This window comes from Ursus arctos, unplaced genomic scaffold (genome assembly GCF_023065955.2).
Source record: "Ursus arctos isolate Adak ecotype North America unplaced genomic scaffold, UrsArc2.0 scaffold_21, whole genome shotgun sequence".
NCBI lineage: Eukaryota > Metazoa > Chordata > Mammalia > Carnivora > Ursidae > Ursus > Ursus arctos.
The window spans coordinates 4,656,543-4,671,253 of NW_026622886.1; the positions used below are offsets into that span (position 1 = coordinate 4,656,543).

Genomic DNA, 14,711 nt, shown 5'->3' on the forward strand with positions numbered 1-14,711 from the left:
CATGGGGTGGACGTCTCCCCAGGAGGCGTGATGGCCCAGTTGAGTGTAAAGAGGAGACTGGAGTTTATGCACAGGGAAGGAGGCATGCGAGATGGTCCGGGTACCGAGGACAGCTCTGATACCCATTTACAGCAGAGGACGGTGCGGCCCGGGATGGTCAAGCACCTGGCTCAGGGTCACGGCACCAGAAGCAGGACCAAGAACACTGTTTTCCAGCCCCCAGTCCAGTGTCTATAGTTTTTTTTTTAAACTATGAAACTGAGAGGCAAAGTGGCAGGAGCGATGCGGGGAGTGGGGAGAGCTCTGAGACCATTGGTGCCAGCTCCCCGGTGGCCACTGGGTAGGGACAGATGATGTCCTCAGGGAAGACCAGACAGGCATGCGGACAGCCCAGGCCCCGTGGGGACTCTGTCATCTCCAGGAGGCTCAGCCACCCTCCAGGGAGCCCTGCAGCCCAGCACAGGCCTGGCCGCCAGACCACGGTGGTGTGCACACGGGGGTGAATGAGGGGTGACCCCTTGTGCACATGTGTGCCGAGGGCACCTTTTCAAAGAAAATGTCTGGGCCACGCTTGGCATCTCCAGGGTCCCAGACACCTCAGGTCCTGGTTCATACATCCCAGGAACACAGCCTGGAGGCAGCCAGGAGCCGACGTCCCTTGTGGCCGGCTTATTACAGGTGGGGGAAAAGGAGGCCAGGGGTGGGACGTGGCCTCCCGGTCCTGCTATCTGCTTTAATTACCAGGAAATATGTCAATATTTGCACACGAAAGGGCCAGTCGTGCGGCTGCATTTGGTCAACACGGCCCAGAGCCTGCTTAGTTTCTCCATCTGTAAGAAGGGGGTGTCTCTGAGCTCCGCTTCCCTCCGCTCATCAGACAGCGCAGGTCTCTCCTGCTCTCTGGCCGTAAAATAGCAGCAATTGTGGGGAGAACAAAGCAAACTCGCAATGCCTGTTTACGTGGGTGGCAGTCTGCTGAGCTGTCAGCCACACAATAAGATTCCAACCCCAGCGCCACCACTTCTTAGCTCTGCGGGCCTCCGGGCTAGCCTCGGAACCGCTTGGAGCCTCAGTTTCCTCATCCATAAAATGGGCTTCCTAACCCTCACCTCCCAGGAAAGTCACCGGACCTCCGGCCAAGGCCTGCGCTGTGCTCTGTGTCCGGCAGGGGGCGCCGCGGGACCTCCGCCTAGTCGCAGCTCCGCTCGGCCGGACTCGGCTCTCTTCGGTCACGCTCGGCTCCACTCGGTTAGACTCGGCCGTGTTCGGCCGCCACCGCCAGGCTCGGCCAGACTCGGCTCTGCTCGGTTGTCCTCGGCAGCACTTGGCAGGATTCGGCTATGCTCGGCCAAGTTCGGCCTCTCTTGCCCCTACCCGACTCCTCCCGGCGCTGGACGCGCAGAGGCCCCTCCCTGGCGCCGCGGCGGCTCTTCGCTGCCGCCTGGGGTTGGGCTTCCCGGGTAGAGGCCCGCGGCCAGAGCAGAGCCGGCCTGAGGTTCTTCGGCCCGCGAGTGTCCGCGCGGCGGAATCCGGTTTGGCTGAGCCCTGGGCCGCGTTTTTCGGGGGCATCAGCCTGACTGGCAGCCTAAGGAGCGTGCCCGCGGCCGGCAACAGTCTTTTTCCCAGTGCTCCAGGCCGCTGCGGGTGGGCCTGGGGTCGGGGAGTCGCACCCCCACTTCTGCCGAGCGAGGCGGGAAGGTTGGCTGCTGCCTTCCCACGCGCCTTGGCGGCTTCATCATTCTGCTCCTGCCACTAGTGGGCCGTGGGAGGGAGCCAGTTGCTGCACCTGTTCCTCTAGCCTCAGTTTCCCCCTCTAACAGTTAACAGGGTTCTTCTGGGGCGGGGTGGGAGGCAGCGGACAGACGCCCCGAGACCTGCTGGCTCTTCCTTCCCTGGGCCTCTCGGGGATTCAGCTTCCTCTAACGTAAAATGGAATTAAACTCCCTCAGCTCGGATTAACACCCTTTGGGATCAGACGCGGGTTGTTGAAAGCCCAGGGTGGAGAAACTGAGTCCAGAGGTGGAAGTTCACCCAGGACAACCCGGCTAGTCAGTGCAAGGGCTCTGGAGAACCAAGTCTGGGGTTCTGCGCGCAGGACGAAGCGGGACCAACTGCCTGGGAGAGGGAGGGTCTCCTGGGGCCCTCTGGCCACTTTGTGGGGAGTGGGGTTTGGAAAAAGGGCATGGGCGCCCCAGCCAGCCCCCCAGCGCGTCGCAGTGGGCCCTTCATCCTTCTCCTACCCCTCTCCTACCACCTTAGCTCCTGAAGAAGGGGATGGGACGAGTGGGGGGCATCACCAGCCGCGGGTGGGGTGAAGTGGGTGCCCGGTGGGATGGGTCACACAAGCTGCCCGGACCCAACGGCTCTGCCCAGCAGGTGGCGCTCGCGGTTTCCTTTGTTCAGTTTCTTAATTGCTTACTGACCGTGAGCAGTTAGCTCTGTGACTTGCCCTTCACAGCTTGCGATGCCGACTCCGGGAATCATGTTTTCTACCTCATTTTTTGACAGGCACACGTTTTATTTTTTTTAATACATGAGGGGTCCTGGCACTTTGTAAACACTAACGCACTATTTTTATACCTTCTCCCGAACCCGGGGCTGTTACCTAGGTGCGACTAGGTAGGAGCTTGGTTCTGAGAGTCTGTGAGTCTGCACCTCATTTGTCTTATCTGTAAAATGGGGCTAATACTTGTGCCTCCCTCTGAGAATTGTTGAGGGATTAGATGAGTTAATACATGTAAAAAACCTCAGAACAGAGCCTGGTTGGGAGTAAGAGCTGTCTTTTGTGAGCCGGGACAACAGGCAGGAGGTGGTGGGGGCACTCACAGCTCTGCCCTGGGTTTCTGGCCTTGGTGACAGAGGTTTTGGCTTTCTGCACTGGGGTTGTACCCTTGCTGGTGGGGGTTATTGCAGAGCGATGACAGGTATCCCAGGCCAGCTTCTTCTCTGGACGTGTTATCTCCGGGGTGCCAGGGCTTCCGACTCAGGTGCGCATGGGGAGAATGGGCTCATACCCTTACCCTATTCAGAGTGTAACCATGGAGAAGCACTGATGGGCGGCCAGCAGAGGGTACCCCTATTGGGTATCCCACCAGAATGCTCAGGTGCTCTTGGCCTCTTCATGTTCCTCTGGCCCAGAGACACCGAGGCTCAGAAGTAGGAAGTGTGCCCAAGGTCACATGGCTAGAAGGAGCTGGAGCCCCGGGGTTGGAGCCCCATCTCCAAGCTATCTGGCCAGCCGGGGAGATCTTCCGAATGGCTGGGAGACCAAGGAATGCTGCACCAATGAAGGTATTTTAGGCAGAGTGAGAATGAGAAGAAAAATATTGATGTAGAATATATCCGAGTTTTGTTGTCCTGGCCGGCCTTCCTCCAGCCATCTGTTCTGGGCAAAGAGAACAAGGGGCCTGTTTCTGGGGCCTTGGCCTGACCGGGAGCCAAAGGAACCAGCCCTAGAACCTGGCAATCCAGTCCCTTTCCTGGCCTCAGCCTCCCCACCTGTTAAATGGGTTGAGCGGCCTTTGGCAGAGGAGCTGGTGAGGGTGGCATGGAGCATGTGCTGGCACAGTGGGGGATAAGCTTCCAGAGTCCCCAAGCCGTGCTCCCCATCCCCCATCTGTCTTCCCTTCCCTTCTCCCTTTCCTCTGACTAGGCTTTTTAAGCCAAAGGGCGGCAGAGGCGACCAGGAGCTGTCTCCTCCTCTGGTGCTGCTGACTCAGCCCTTTTCCTGATGGCAGCGGCATGGGGGAGGGTGGGGAGGGTGGCTCCCCTTGGCTCCCGCCCTCTGCAGCCCTGGCTCAGTGCCCTGGGAATGCTGCCTGGGGCAGGGCCACGTAGAGGGCATGGCCAGTGTGGCCCTGGTGTTTTCTCAATGCCATAGTACTTCAATCTGCTTTTTGGGGGACCCCCTGGGACCCCTGAAAAGGCCTGGGTGGAGGGGGGGACTCCAAGTGGGCTTGGGAGGTGAAAGCAGCGCAAAGCTCGAAGCTGGGAGAGTCTGACTCTCATTTCAGCTTGGACTCCAGTCTGCTGTGACCTTGAGCCAAAGACTGGGGTCTGTCCTGAGTCACAGAGTCTCTGCGGGTCACATTAAGTAATTGGGTCAGGCCATCTCTCAGGGTCCTTCCAGGCCTGATGTACAGCTGTTTGATTATCCCCAAGACTGCTAGAAAAACCGAGGTCCAGAGATGAGACCTGGTCAAAGATACATAGGCGGGGCCATTCTGTCCACACGCTCAGTGTGGGGATGAGGGTTCAGTGCCCAAAGCCCCAGACGGAAATCCATCCCCCTTGGATCTCAACATTTCTGTACAGAGGGCTGTCATGTCACCACCTCCCTCTTTCCAGGGACAGACAGGGAACTGCAGCCTTTGCCAGCCCCCCCCCCGTCATCCCCCACGCCCAGGCATGTTCATAGGACTCCAGTGGGGTGGGGACCCCTTCCTTTCTGTGGGGTTGTGGCTCCTCTTCACTAGCTTTGTGACCCTGGGAAAGTGCAAGGCTGGGGTCGGCTTAGGTGAAATAATGGATGGGAACACCCTTCAGCTACCAAAAGCCCCTGCAAAGATGGGGCCCGACCCAGGCAGTAGGTCCTCAGCCAGTGCGGAAGGAGAGGGTGCTGGAGCAGGAGGGACATTGGAGACAGTCTGCACAGGGGTCTCCGACCCCAGGGTCCCAGGGCTGCAGCCTTTGGAAAACCTCCACAGCCCATCCGGAGGGAAGCTGGGCAGGACCCGGCCCAGGCCCAGGGGCACACTACACAGCCTGTCCCTCCTGTGAACAGGACCCTTCTCGGGGGGTCATTTCCAAAGAGGGGTTGGCTCCAGAAGACCCACGGGATGGACCAATCAGGGGAGATTTCCAGGCGGAGAAGAGGGACTTCGGCGTCCATTGGGGAGAGGGGTGTTGACCTGGCTGCCCAGCCCTTACCTGATACCTGAGGGGGTAATCCCTGCTCATCGACTCACTGGACAAGTGCTGAGCCTCCCCTGGGCCTGACGCAAGGGGGCTGGGGACTGGAGTTCTGCAGACACCTAGGGACTGAGAGGTCAAGGGATGGGCCCAAGTCCCATGCCAGTGGGCAGCAGTGCCAGGATTAGAACTTGGAGCTGCAGGCGGGCGCCCGTGACCTTTCCACTCTGCATCCTGCCCCTGCCACGCAGAGCAAATAGGCCAAGCCCACCCTTCACCCCGGATTCCAGCACTGCCTCCCCCTTTCTGAGCAACTTGGGGGGCTCCTGACCCTTCCTGTCCCTCGATTTTCCAGCCTGTACCTCGAGGGGCCTCGGGCCCCTTCCTTCTCTGACTCTGTTGGGTCTCGGAATCAAACCAGACCCCACTGGACCACCAAAGAGTTAAGCAAAGGAAATCCCCAGCTCCCTTGGCTCCCTTTATCTCCCGAAGATCCCAGAGGCTGGAGGGGAGGGAGCAGGGAGGAGGGAAGTGGGAAGCCAGCTCAGCCCGCTCCCTCCGCCCTCCCTCCGCCTCTCTCCCTCCTTTTCTCCCTCCCTCTTCAGCTCGGCCTGGGGGTCTAGGCCAGCAACAAGCAGACATGGGCCAAGGAGCCAGGCACTGCCCAGAGGTCGGGGGTCCGTGAGCCGCTGTGGAGGCTGCTGGACGCAGGGTGAGTGATGAAAGGTCCTGTAACTTCCTCCAGCAAGGCCCAGGGGGCTGGAGTCAGAGCCCGGAATTCCCTTCCTCCCTCCTCTCTTCCTAGACACATCTTGGGTTCTGCTCTCTCCCTCTGCCCCCTGCCCCCAGCCCCTCTAGCTCTCCTTCCCCCCTTCCCTCCTGCTGACTGAGAACAAAGCCCCAAAGCCCCCTGGGTGAAGGGCTGCCCTGCTGCCCGGACACTCACCAGCTCAGCTCAGCAGGCCCAGCCCCCTCCCATCCCAGAGAGCTCCCAGCTCCTGAGTGGAGGCAGCAGGGACCCCCCAAATCACTCCAGATGGCACGGTCCCCCACCCTCGATCCCTGCCTGGAGCCCTCCCCCAGGACCAGTCCATGATCGTGGCTGTGGTTATTACTACTCTTGTTCAAGGCTGCTTTGCTTCCTGCTTCCTGCTCTCCCCAGGTCACAGTTCTGTCTCAGAGCTTTTGACTCCCATCTGGCCTCTGCCAACAGAAACATCCCCAACCATGCCAGTCCTCCGGGCAAAATTCTGTTCTTCCTAATCCAAGTAGGCACTGGGAAGAGGCTTTGTCTGTCACAGGAAGGAACACTTTTTAAATCTTATTTGTTTATTATTGAAGTGTCATTGACATACAATGTTACATTCGTTTCAGGCACGCAACATAGTCATTCGGCAATTCTATACATTACTCAGAGCTCACCACTGATAAGTGTAGTCACCGTACAATGTTATTGCAATGTTATTGACTAGTCCCCCTGCTCTCCTTTGTATTAAGAGTCTTTTACAAGTCAGGCACTTTCCCTGCATTCAGATCCTCCCAAATAACCTGGGAGCTGGGCATTGGTTTCACCTCCTTGTAAGTGTCAAGGAGCAGCGGGGGAAGCCCAGAGAGGTTAAGCTACCAGCCGGAGGTCACACAGCTTGTAAACTATCATGGGATCTTAGGGCCAACCCTAAGGCCTCACCCTTTCCCATAAAGTCACATCTATGGCCAGGAAAAAGGGGATTTTTGCTCTTCTCAAAAATCACAGAGATGCGACATTTACAAACACTGGCCGAGGGTGATAATATTGGACAGAGAGAATGTTGATCTCTGAGAAGTTGATCTGCCTTGTTGAGCAGAACCAGGAAAGCAGACCAGGGTGGAGCTCGGGAACGGTCACCTCTAAGAGAGGGGTGGTATCTCTGGGGACTGCCTGCCCCCCCTTCCCCTGCTACTACCCAGCCCCTAGCACGGTGGAGAGAGCGTGTGTGTGTGTGTGTGTGTGTGTGTGTGTGTGTGTGTGTGTGTGTTGGGGGGTAGCTCAAGCCCTTTAAAACCCACTCCTTACCTCAGTGCTTGGTGAAGATAGAATAGTACTTTAAAAAAAATAATAATAATTTTACCTTCTCTACATGTATTAACCACAGAAAAAATATTTTTGAATTGTACTAAATGTTAAAGGAACAAAAAGGAAATAAACAAAGAAACGCCAGAAGTGTAAAAACCAGTCTGGTTTCAAGAGCCGAGTTTCTGATCCTGCGATAACATGCCAGCCCCCAAACACTGCTACCACCTCAAAGGCTCTTTGCTGGGCTTCCTGCCCACCCAGCCCCAGCCTGTCCCCAGTGTCTGCTGTCCTGGCCACTTCCTGCCCCTCTCCTGGAGCTCTGGAACCTCTCTTGGCCAGGGTCAAAGACCCATCTTCATAAACCCTTGGACTTCTCCGATCCCTTTGAATCTTCCAGACCTCCTAGTCTTGCTCCTTAATTCCAATTTACCCCCTTGGCAGCTGATTGGTAGGTCTATGATGATTGACACAACCATCTTCCAATGAATGAACTCCAGAGCCTTGGGGCCTCTGTGTAAGGTAGAGCTGCGTGGGTTGTTGACTGCACAAAGGTGCTGAGGGGGAGGTGGGTTGACAACAGCCCTTGCCAACCTACACGCCCTCAGTGTTGCATTCCTCCAAAAATGACTTCTTTTCTTCTTTTGTTTCTAACCTGTCGGCACAGAGAGGTATCTGCCTCTGCCTTGCGCACGCTGTACAGGCAGGCTAGCAGTGGTCTGCAGTGGGCAATTCTGCATACCTCCTCCTGAATTCTCAAACATACAGTAACAGCGTCACTGTGCATAACCCCGTGCATTTTCTCTGATGGATGTTGCTTCCTGACTGCTAGAATAAATGAACTTTCCCAGATCTTTGTCAAGACCATGGTACTCAATGTGCCAGACCATGGGCTCAGCCGCTCGACCCCTCTCCCGAAGAACAAGCCTGCAGAATCATTTGCTTTTGTCCCAAGGGCCCACTAGCCTCCCTCATGCTGCACCTGTGGCCTCTGCTTGCTGGAGGTGGAGGGGTCCGTGGCAAGAAAACAAGCCAAAGGGAGGTGGGCGGGGCGGGGATGGGGGGAGCATTTCACAGTCTTATTGGTTAGGACACATGGTGGCGGGAACATCTTTCTCGCCCACCCCAGCAAAGGCTTCCCGGGACCCTCATCTGTTCCTGGCTGTGGCTCTCTTTAGAGGGGTTTCCTTTCCAGGCCCACGTGTGCCGGAAATCCCTGGGGACTGGGTTCCAGGGGACTCGGCCTGAGGGCCCTGCATGGCCACCAGTCTCTTCGTGACCTTGAAGAAATTGCTTCTCTGTGTAGGTCTCAGTCTTCTCATCTGTTGAATGGGGACACTCGCACTCCGTCCCTGAGTGGTGTCAGGTGCACCTGCACCGTGCGCACACTCCCTTGAATAGAGTCTCCGCCTCTCCTTCCTTGCTCCAGGTCACCATGGGGACAGCTGCCCTGGGCCTCCTCTGCGCAGCGCTCTTGCACCCTCTCTTGATGTTTGGGGTCCCCGCCGAGGAGCCCTCCTCTGGGGAAGCCGTGGCCTCGGGTCCCCCTGTGTACTGTCAGCGGTGCTGTGACTCTGAGGACCCCCTGACCCCTGCCGATGAAGCAGTGTCCTCGGCCTCTCCGGCTGCCCTCCCATACCTGCTGCCTGAGGTCAGGCCCTACATTAACATCACCATCCTGAAGGGTGAGTACCCGCCCGTGGCTCAGGCTAGACTGGCCTGGCTGGGGACGGGGAGGGCGTGGGGCCCTCTCCTTGGGCTGGGGTCGGTGAGGTGGAGGGAGCAGAAAAAACCCAGACAGAAATTTTCCCAGACCCTTTCTGTCATTCGTGCATTTATTGAGCAACTACTGTGTGCCAGGACTGTTCTGAATTCCGAGGACGGAGCAGGAGCAAACCAGACAGAAGTGCAGACTGCCGTTCTCGTGGGAGAGGCAGACAGCGAGCAATACATATATTGCCCAAGTTAATGAGACAGAACGTTTGATGGTGAGAAATGGGATGGCGGTGCCAAGGTCGAGCAGGGTAAGGGGCATCAGGAGTGCACGTGCGGGGGATAGGTTGCATATGAAATGGGGTGGTCAGTGTCGGTTCATTGAGAAGGTGAGGGAGAAGCCATGTGGATATCTGCAGAAGAGTAGTCCAAGGAGCATGAGCGGCAGGTGCAAAGGCCCTGGGGCAGGAGGGGGCCTGGTGTGTTTAAGGAGCAGGGGACAAGAGGAGGAACTGAAGTTGGAGATGAAACAGGGGCCGGGTCAGACTTGAGTTTCCCTGACTGAGAATGGGGAGCAGGGGAGGGTTCGAGCAGAGGGATCTGATCTCACTGAGGTTGCAAAATGGATCCCTCTACTGTCTTGTGGAGAATGTCTAGTGGGGGACAAGGGTGAAAGTAGGGAGACCTATGGGCAGCCACTAGCGCTGTCCAGGTGAGAGCGGGCTCCCTGTCCTTGAAAGCCAGGAAGAGGCTTCTGCTGCTAGGGTCTGTGAACAGCTAGGGCTGGGGCGAGGCCCTGGACACCCTTCACCTGGGGTTGTGCTGCCAACAACCCCAAGAGGTCGGTACTTTGTCATTCCTCCCACTTCGCAGAGGGGGAAACTGAGCCTCCCAGAGGGGAGGAGCTCTCCCAGGAGCACACAGCTGTCAGGAGCAAAGCCAGGATCCATCCCTGAAGTCTCCATGGGGCCACTCCATCCTCCAGCCAGGGGTCCGCTGGCTTCTGAGACTTCCGGCCCTCAGATTTCATGGGGGAGGACGCCTCCCTTCCTCGAACATCCCATCTTCCCCAAGGCCCCCAGAGCCCCAGCCTGAGGCTAAGGAGCTGCCTGGCCGCTGAAGGGACTTCCTTCACACCATCCTCCTAAAAACCCAGGTTTAGGAGGACATCCCTGGGCCAGCCTTTGCTGCCTGCCGGGCCGGGTGGACCCTTGGCTGTGGCAGGAGGCCCCTGGCTGGCGTCAGGAGTCCTGGGTCCCAGCCCCAGCTGCTTAGCTCCCTCACTGTATGGGTCAGGCTGGTCTCTCCGTCCCCGGCTTGCCTCCTCATTTGTAAAAAGGAGAAGGTAACCCCTTCCTAGGACCACCTTTCACCCCCCTCCCTCGGGGCTGGGGCAGAGAGGCAGTTTCTTTCATAGCTGTAGCAAGAGTATGGACACTGTCTAGTGAACGCATGAATTAGGCTGCTCTTCTTAATTTGCTTTAAATCCCTGGTTTTGAAGCCCCTGTGACAAAATCCTAGCAGACCTGGTCCTCTGAATGGACATACCACAATAAAACCAAGTCATGCCTGCTAATAAAAAAAAAAAAAAAAAAAAAAAAAAAGATGCCCTGCAAACTATAAAGTGCTGTGCACGTGAGGAGGTCCTTCTCCATTGAGGCTGTGGGGCCAAACCTCTGTAGATCATGGGCCCCCCTCTCCCTGCTTCTTTCCTGGCTCGTCCCCCAAAGGTCTACACCTTCCTTCCTACTCCTTCCGGCAATATTGCCGTGGTCCCAGGAGACCTTGGGAAGACACGGGGGCTGTGCAGATCTCTCAAAGGGGAGTGGCTTGTGGTGGGAGTTCAGGCAGTGGGACAGGCGGCAGGGAAATATTTGGGATCAGGTATCTCAAGACATAGGGGGTCACCTGCTCCTCCTGTGGTCAAGGTCAGCCTGGAGCAAAGGCTGGGCAGGGGCGTGTGTGCCTAAGGACGAGGTGAGATGTGCTGGACCCCCGGGCAGTCGGGGCGGGCCGAGCGTTGCTGGGGGGACCCTGCTGCCTGCTATTTGCGGTCCGTAGAGCACGCTTCCACAGGATATTTTGTTGAGGGCCCAGGACCACCCCTGTGAGGTTCCTGTGATCCTCTTCAAGATAGAGACAAAGTAACCAAGACCCTGACCGTGAAATGCCCAGTGGGACGTAATGCCAACCAAGGGCTGCCCGCGGCTAACCAGGGCCTCTCCCTTCAGGTAGACGGAGGTGTTTCTCTTGGCTTCTTCTCTGGGTCAGAAGTGCCAAGCGCGAGTCAGCCGTCCAAAAGAATAAGCTCTTGCCACTTGCAACGACGTGGATGGAACTAGAGGGGATTACGCTGAGCGAAATAAGTCGGTCAGAGCAAGACAGCTACCATATGATTTCACTCACATGTGGAACTTAAGGAACAAACATGAACATAAGGGAAGGGAAGGAAAATTAAAATCAGAGGAAAACAGAGAGGGAGTCAAACCATAGGAGACTCTTCACTCTCGGAAACAAACTGAGGGCTGCTGGAGGGGAGGTGGGGGGGAGGGGGTAACTGGGGGATGGGCATTAAGGAGGGCGCGGGATGTAAGGAGCACTGGGTGTTCTATACAACTGGTGAATCACTGGATTCTACCCCAAAATGAGTAATACTACACTATATGTTAACTAAATTGAATTTAAATTAAAAAAAAAATGCGAAGTGCGTCCTGCACACCCCCCATCTCCACTGGAGTCAGGCTGGATGTAGCGACTCTTGGGGTTCAGGCCTGGCTTCCCAGGGAACGTTATCACACCTTCGCTGTAGGGGGAGGGGAACGGGCAGGTGGAAGACAGACCATCCTGAGTCTTGCCTTTCCTGCTTCTCCTGAGCTGTGTGACCCTGGGTGAGTCACTGCACCTTCCTGTGAGTGGAGATGGTCATGGTATCTTCTTTAGAGGGGCATTCAAGGAGGTGATGGCTGGCATGCAGTAGGTGCTCAGTAAATGCTGGCTCTTCTCTGGCCAACCTTCTGGTGGCAGGTTCTCCCTCGGTGCAGGCCCGGGTGCCTGCCCTGACTTTCCCCTTCTTGTCCCCACAGGTGACAAAGGGGACCGAGGCCTGCTGGGCACGCCGGGGAAGCTGGGCCGGGAGGGTGCCCGGGGGGAGCGCGGCCCGCAGGGCCCCAAGGGCTCCAAGGGGCAGGCAGGCAGCCCCGGCAGCCCATGCCAGATGCGCTTCTCCGCCTTCTCGGTGGGCCGCAAGACGGCCCTGCACAGCAGCGAGGGCTTCCAGCCGCTGCTCTTCGACACCGTCTTCGTCAACCCCGACGGGCACTTCGACCTGGTGGCCGGCCACTTCGTCGCCCCGCTGCGCGGCCTCTACTTCTTCAGCCTCAACGTGCACAGCTGGAACTTCAAGGAGACGTACGTGCACGTGGTGCACAACGAGGAGGCGGCTGTCATCCTGTACGCGCAGCCCAGCGACCGCAGCATCATGCAGAGCCAGAGCGTGATGCTGGCGCTGGCGCCCGGGGACCGCGTCTGGGTGCGTCTCTTCAAGCGCGAGCGGGAGAACGCTGTCTACAGCGACGACGTGGACACCTACATCACCTTCAGCGGCCACCTCATCAAGCCTGAGGATGATTAGTGCCCCCAGCAGGGGGGCCCTGGCCCCAGGGGCGGGGGGGCGGGGTGTGGGCGGGGCCGTCCTCCTGCAGGGCCTTGGTGTGCCCCTCTGTAAAGTGGGCCCCGGGACCTGGCATTCTGGGTGGGCTTCCTCTTCTTTCCTTCCCTCCGACACCTCTCTCTCTCTCTCTCTCTCTCTCCTCTCTTGCACGTATTTTAAGAAGTCCTCTAACCTAACTATTCTAGAATGTTCCCAGCTGTTTAGATCAGCACCTCTCACACTTGAATGTGCGTGTGAACCACCTAGGGACGGGCCTAACATGCAGATTCTGCTTCTGCTTCTGGAACGGGCCCAGGGTTCTGCACGGCTAAGAAGTGCCTGGGTGATGGGGATGCTGCTGGTCTATGGTCCCCACTTGAGTCTAGGTTCTAGAACTTGCACATTCTTAGACTTCCTAAACATTCTGGAATCCTCCAAACATTCTAGACTCTTCCCGACGTCCTTCACTTCTCTTGTCCCTCTAGGAGCCCCCCACCTTCCCCTGTCCTCTCGCTCCTTCCACCTTCTCTGTCACTCTCTTGTGCACCCCCCCATGCAGCCGCTGTTCACTCATTCATTCATCAAATGCTTGCTGAGCTCTCACTCTGGGCAGGCTCTTGGTGGGGGCGGTGGGGGAGGAGCTGCAGTGGATCAGACTGGCCCTGCCCTTGGTGAGCGCCCAGTTCAGCCAGGGTGGGGAGACAAGGATCGGGGAACCAGCCCCAGATAAGTGCACGGGGCTCTCATCACAGAAGTCTGTGTCTGGGCGTTCAGCCACCGTGGCGCCTCCCTACCCGCAGCTCCCCAAGGTGGGATAGAGCCCCCAGGGTGGGGGTATCCTTACACTTGTCCATTCCTTTCCTTCCTGCCCAATGCCCTTCATTATAGCAAACCCCAGGGGGGCCTTGGTCAGGGCAAGGGTGCTATGAGGGGAGGATCCAGGGGCCTGCAGCATTTGGGGGTGAAGAGGGCCCTCGGGGAAGGGAGCCCAGACCCACAGCTCCCCATAGACCCGGTACGGTACCCTGCGAGGACCCCTCCCCTCCTCACACATCCCCTTCCCCACCCTGTCAGCCCACCCTCCCAAAGGTGCTTGGGCCTCCATTCTCCCAGGCTCCCGGCCGCTGTCAGACACTGACGTCTGTCCCCAGGTGCTCTCTGACCCTCCTTGGCCCCTCTCGCCAGCCCAATGTCCCTGGCTTTCCAGGCCTGGTTAAGGTGCTGAGACCCTGGTGGGCGGCTCCCACCCGGCAGATCCCCCTGCGGCCAGATGCTGCTCTCACACAAGCCACAGGGCCATGGGCCGGGCTTCGTACCCCTCAGCAGGTCTAGGGAACTGAAGCGGGTAACATTCCAGGTCAGCCACGGGGGAGCCTCCTCTGAGCCATGATGCCAAGACAGGCACCGGGAGAGACCAAGGCCAGGCAAGGGACATCGGGCCTTCTGTCCTTTCTCCCTCTCCCAGGGTGGGGCAGCCTGGCGGTCTCCGGCCTTCTCTCCTTATCCCAGGCGGCCTGAACCTCTTTCCAGAGGGAAATGGCCTCTACCCGTTGGTGCTGATGCCGACTCCAGGGCAGAGGTGGCCCTGGCGGCGGTCTCTGGTGCTCACTCATAGCCGACAGAGTCATGGCTAAGTGGCTGGGGGCTGGCAGCAGGACCCGACCAAGCGCCGTGAAGCCTGGTGCTACGCAGCCACCCCTCGCCTGACTTCGCCCCTGCCCTGCTTGTCCGGAGTGATTAAAGCGTGTGTGTCTTTTTGGCAATTCAGGCTGGTTCTTTCTGCTCGGCTCCCTCTGCCCCCCTTGGGAGGGCGGCCAGGCCCGGTTCTGCTGGGGTGCCACTGCAGGGCTCCCTTCCGTGTGCTCCCCACCCCACACCACCCCTTTGGGCACTCATCAGCTGGTATGCCTTGAAGTTAGTGGAGCCAGCTCGGAGTCGGCTGGGCCATGCCCTGACTGTGGCCTCAGGCCAGTCCCCACACATCCGAGCTTCCGTTTCCTTGTCTATAAAATGGGGATGAAGATAATCGGTCTCATGGGGCAGCCATAGGGATCAGAAGAAAGAGGTTGGCCTGGTGAGCACCTCGTTCATCCTTTGAACCACACCCGCTGAGCACCTACTGTGTGCTGGGTACCCCCCCTAGGTTCAGGGGCTGCAGGGACAGCACAACCCATCACCTTGCCTAGGAGAACGCTATGGAGTCTATGTTCCAGGGAATCACAAGTGCTGACCCCCGCAGCCCCTACTTGGGGCTTCCGTCTCATATATCGTGTTTAATACTTACGAGAGAACTGTTGGCTATTCTCTGGGGGGAAACACACCACTTCATCCTACTGTGGGCGGGCTTGGCAGGTTCTGATTTTCTAAGCTAGCGCGTGGCTAGTCACG

General features: G+C 58.0%; 1 protein-coding gene across 1 annotated transcript; it reads left to right on the forward strand.

The window, feature by feature from the left end:
* Positions 1 to 5,407: 5,407 nt before the first annotated feature.
* C1QTNF6 (C1q and TNF related 6) lies at positions 5,408 to 14,104 on the forward strand. The gene is made up of 3 exons (XM_048218003.2): positions 5,408 to 5,623; positions 8,391 to 8,646; positions 11,758 to 14,104. The coding sequence occupies exons 2-3, from the start codon at positions 8,397 to 8,399 to the stop codon at positions 12,303 to 12,305; spliced, it is 798 nt and encodes a 265-aa protein (XP_048073960.1). The 5' UTR covers positions 5,408 to 5,623; positions 8,391 to 8,396; the 3' UTR covers positions 12,306 to 14,104.
* The last annotated feature ends 607 nt before the right edge of the window (positions 14,105 to 14,711 follow it).

Bases quoted from the DNA above. Each gene is read 5' to 3' on its own strand.
- C1QTNF6 (XM_048218003.2), top strand. From the start codon at position 8,397: ATGGGGACAGCTGCCCTGGGCCTCCTCTGCGCAGCGCTCTTGCACCCT. The intron at 8,647-11,757 runs GTGAGTACCCGC...TTGTCCCCACAG, and splicing joins TAACATCACCATCCTGAAGG to GTGACAAAGGGGACCGAGGC.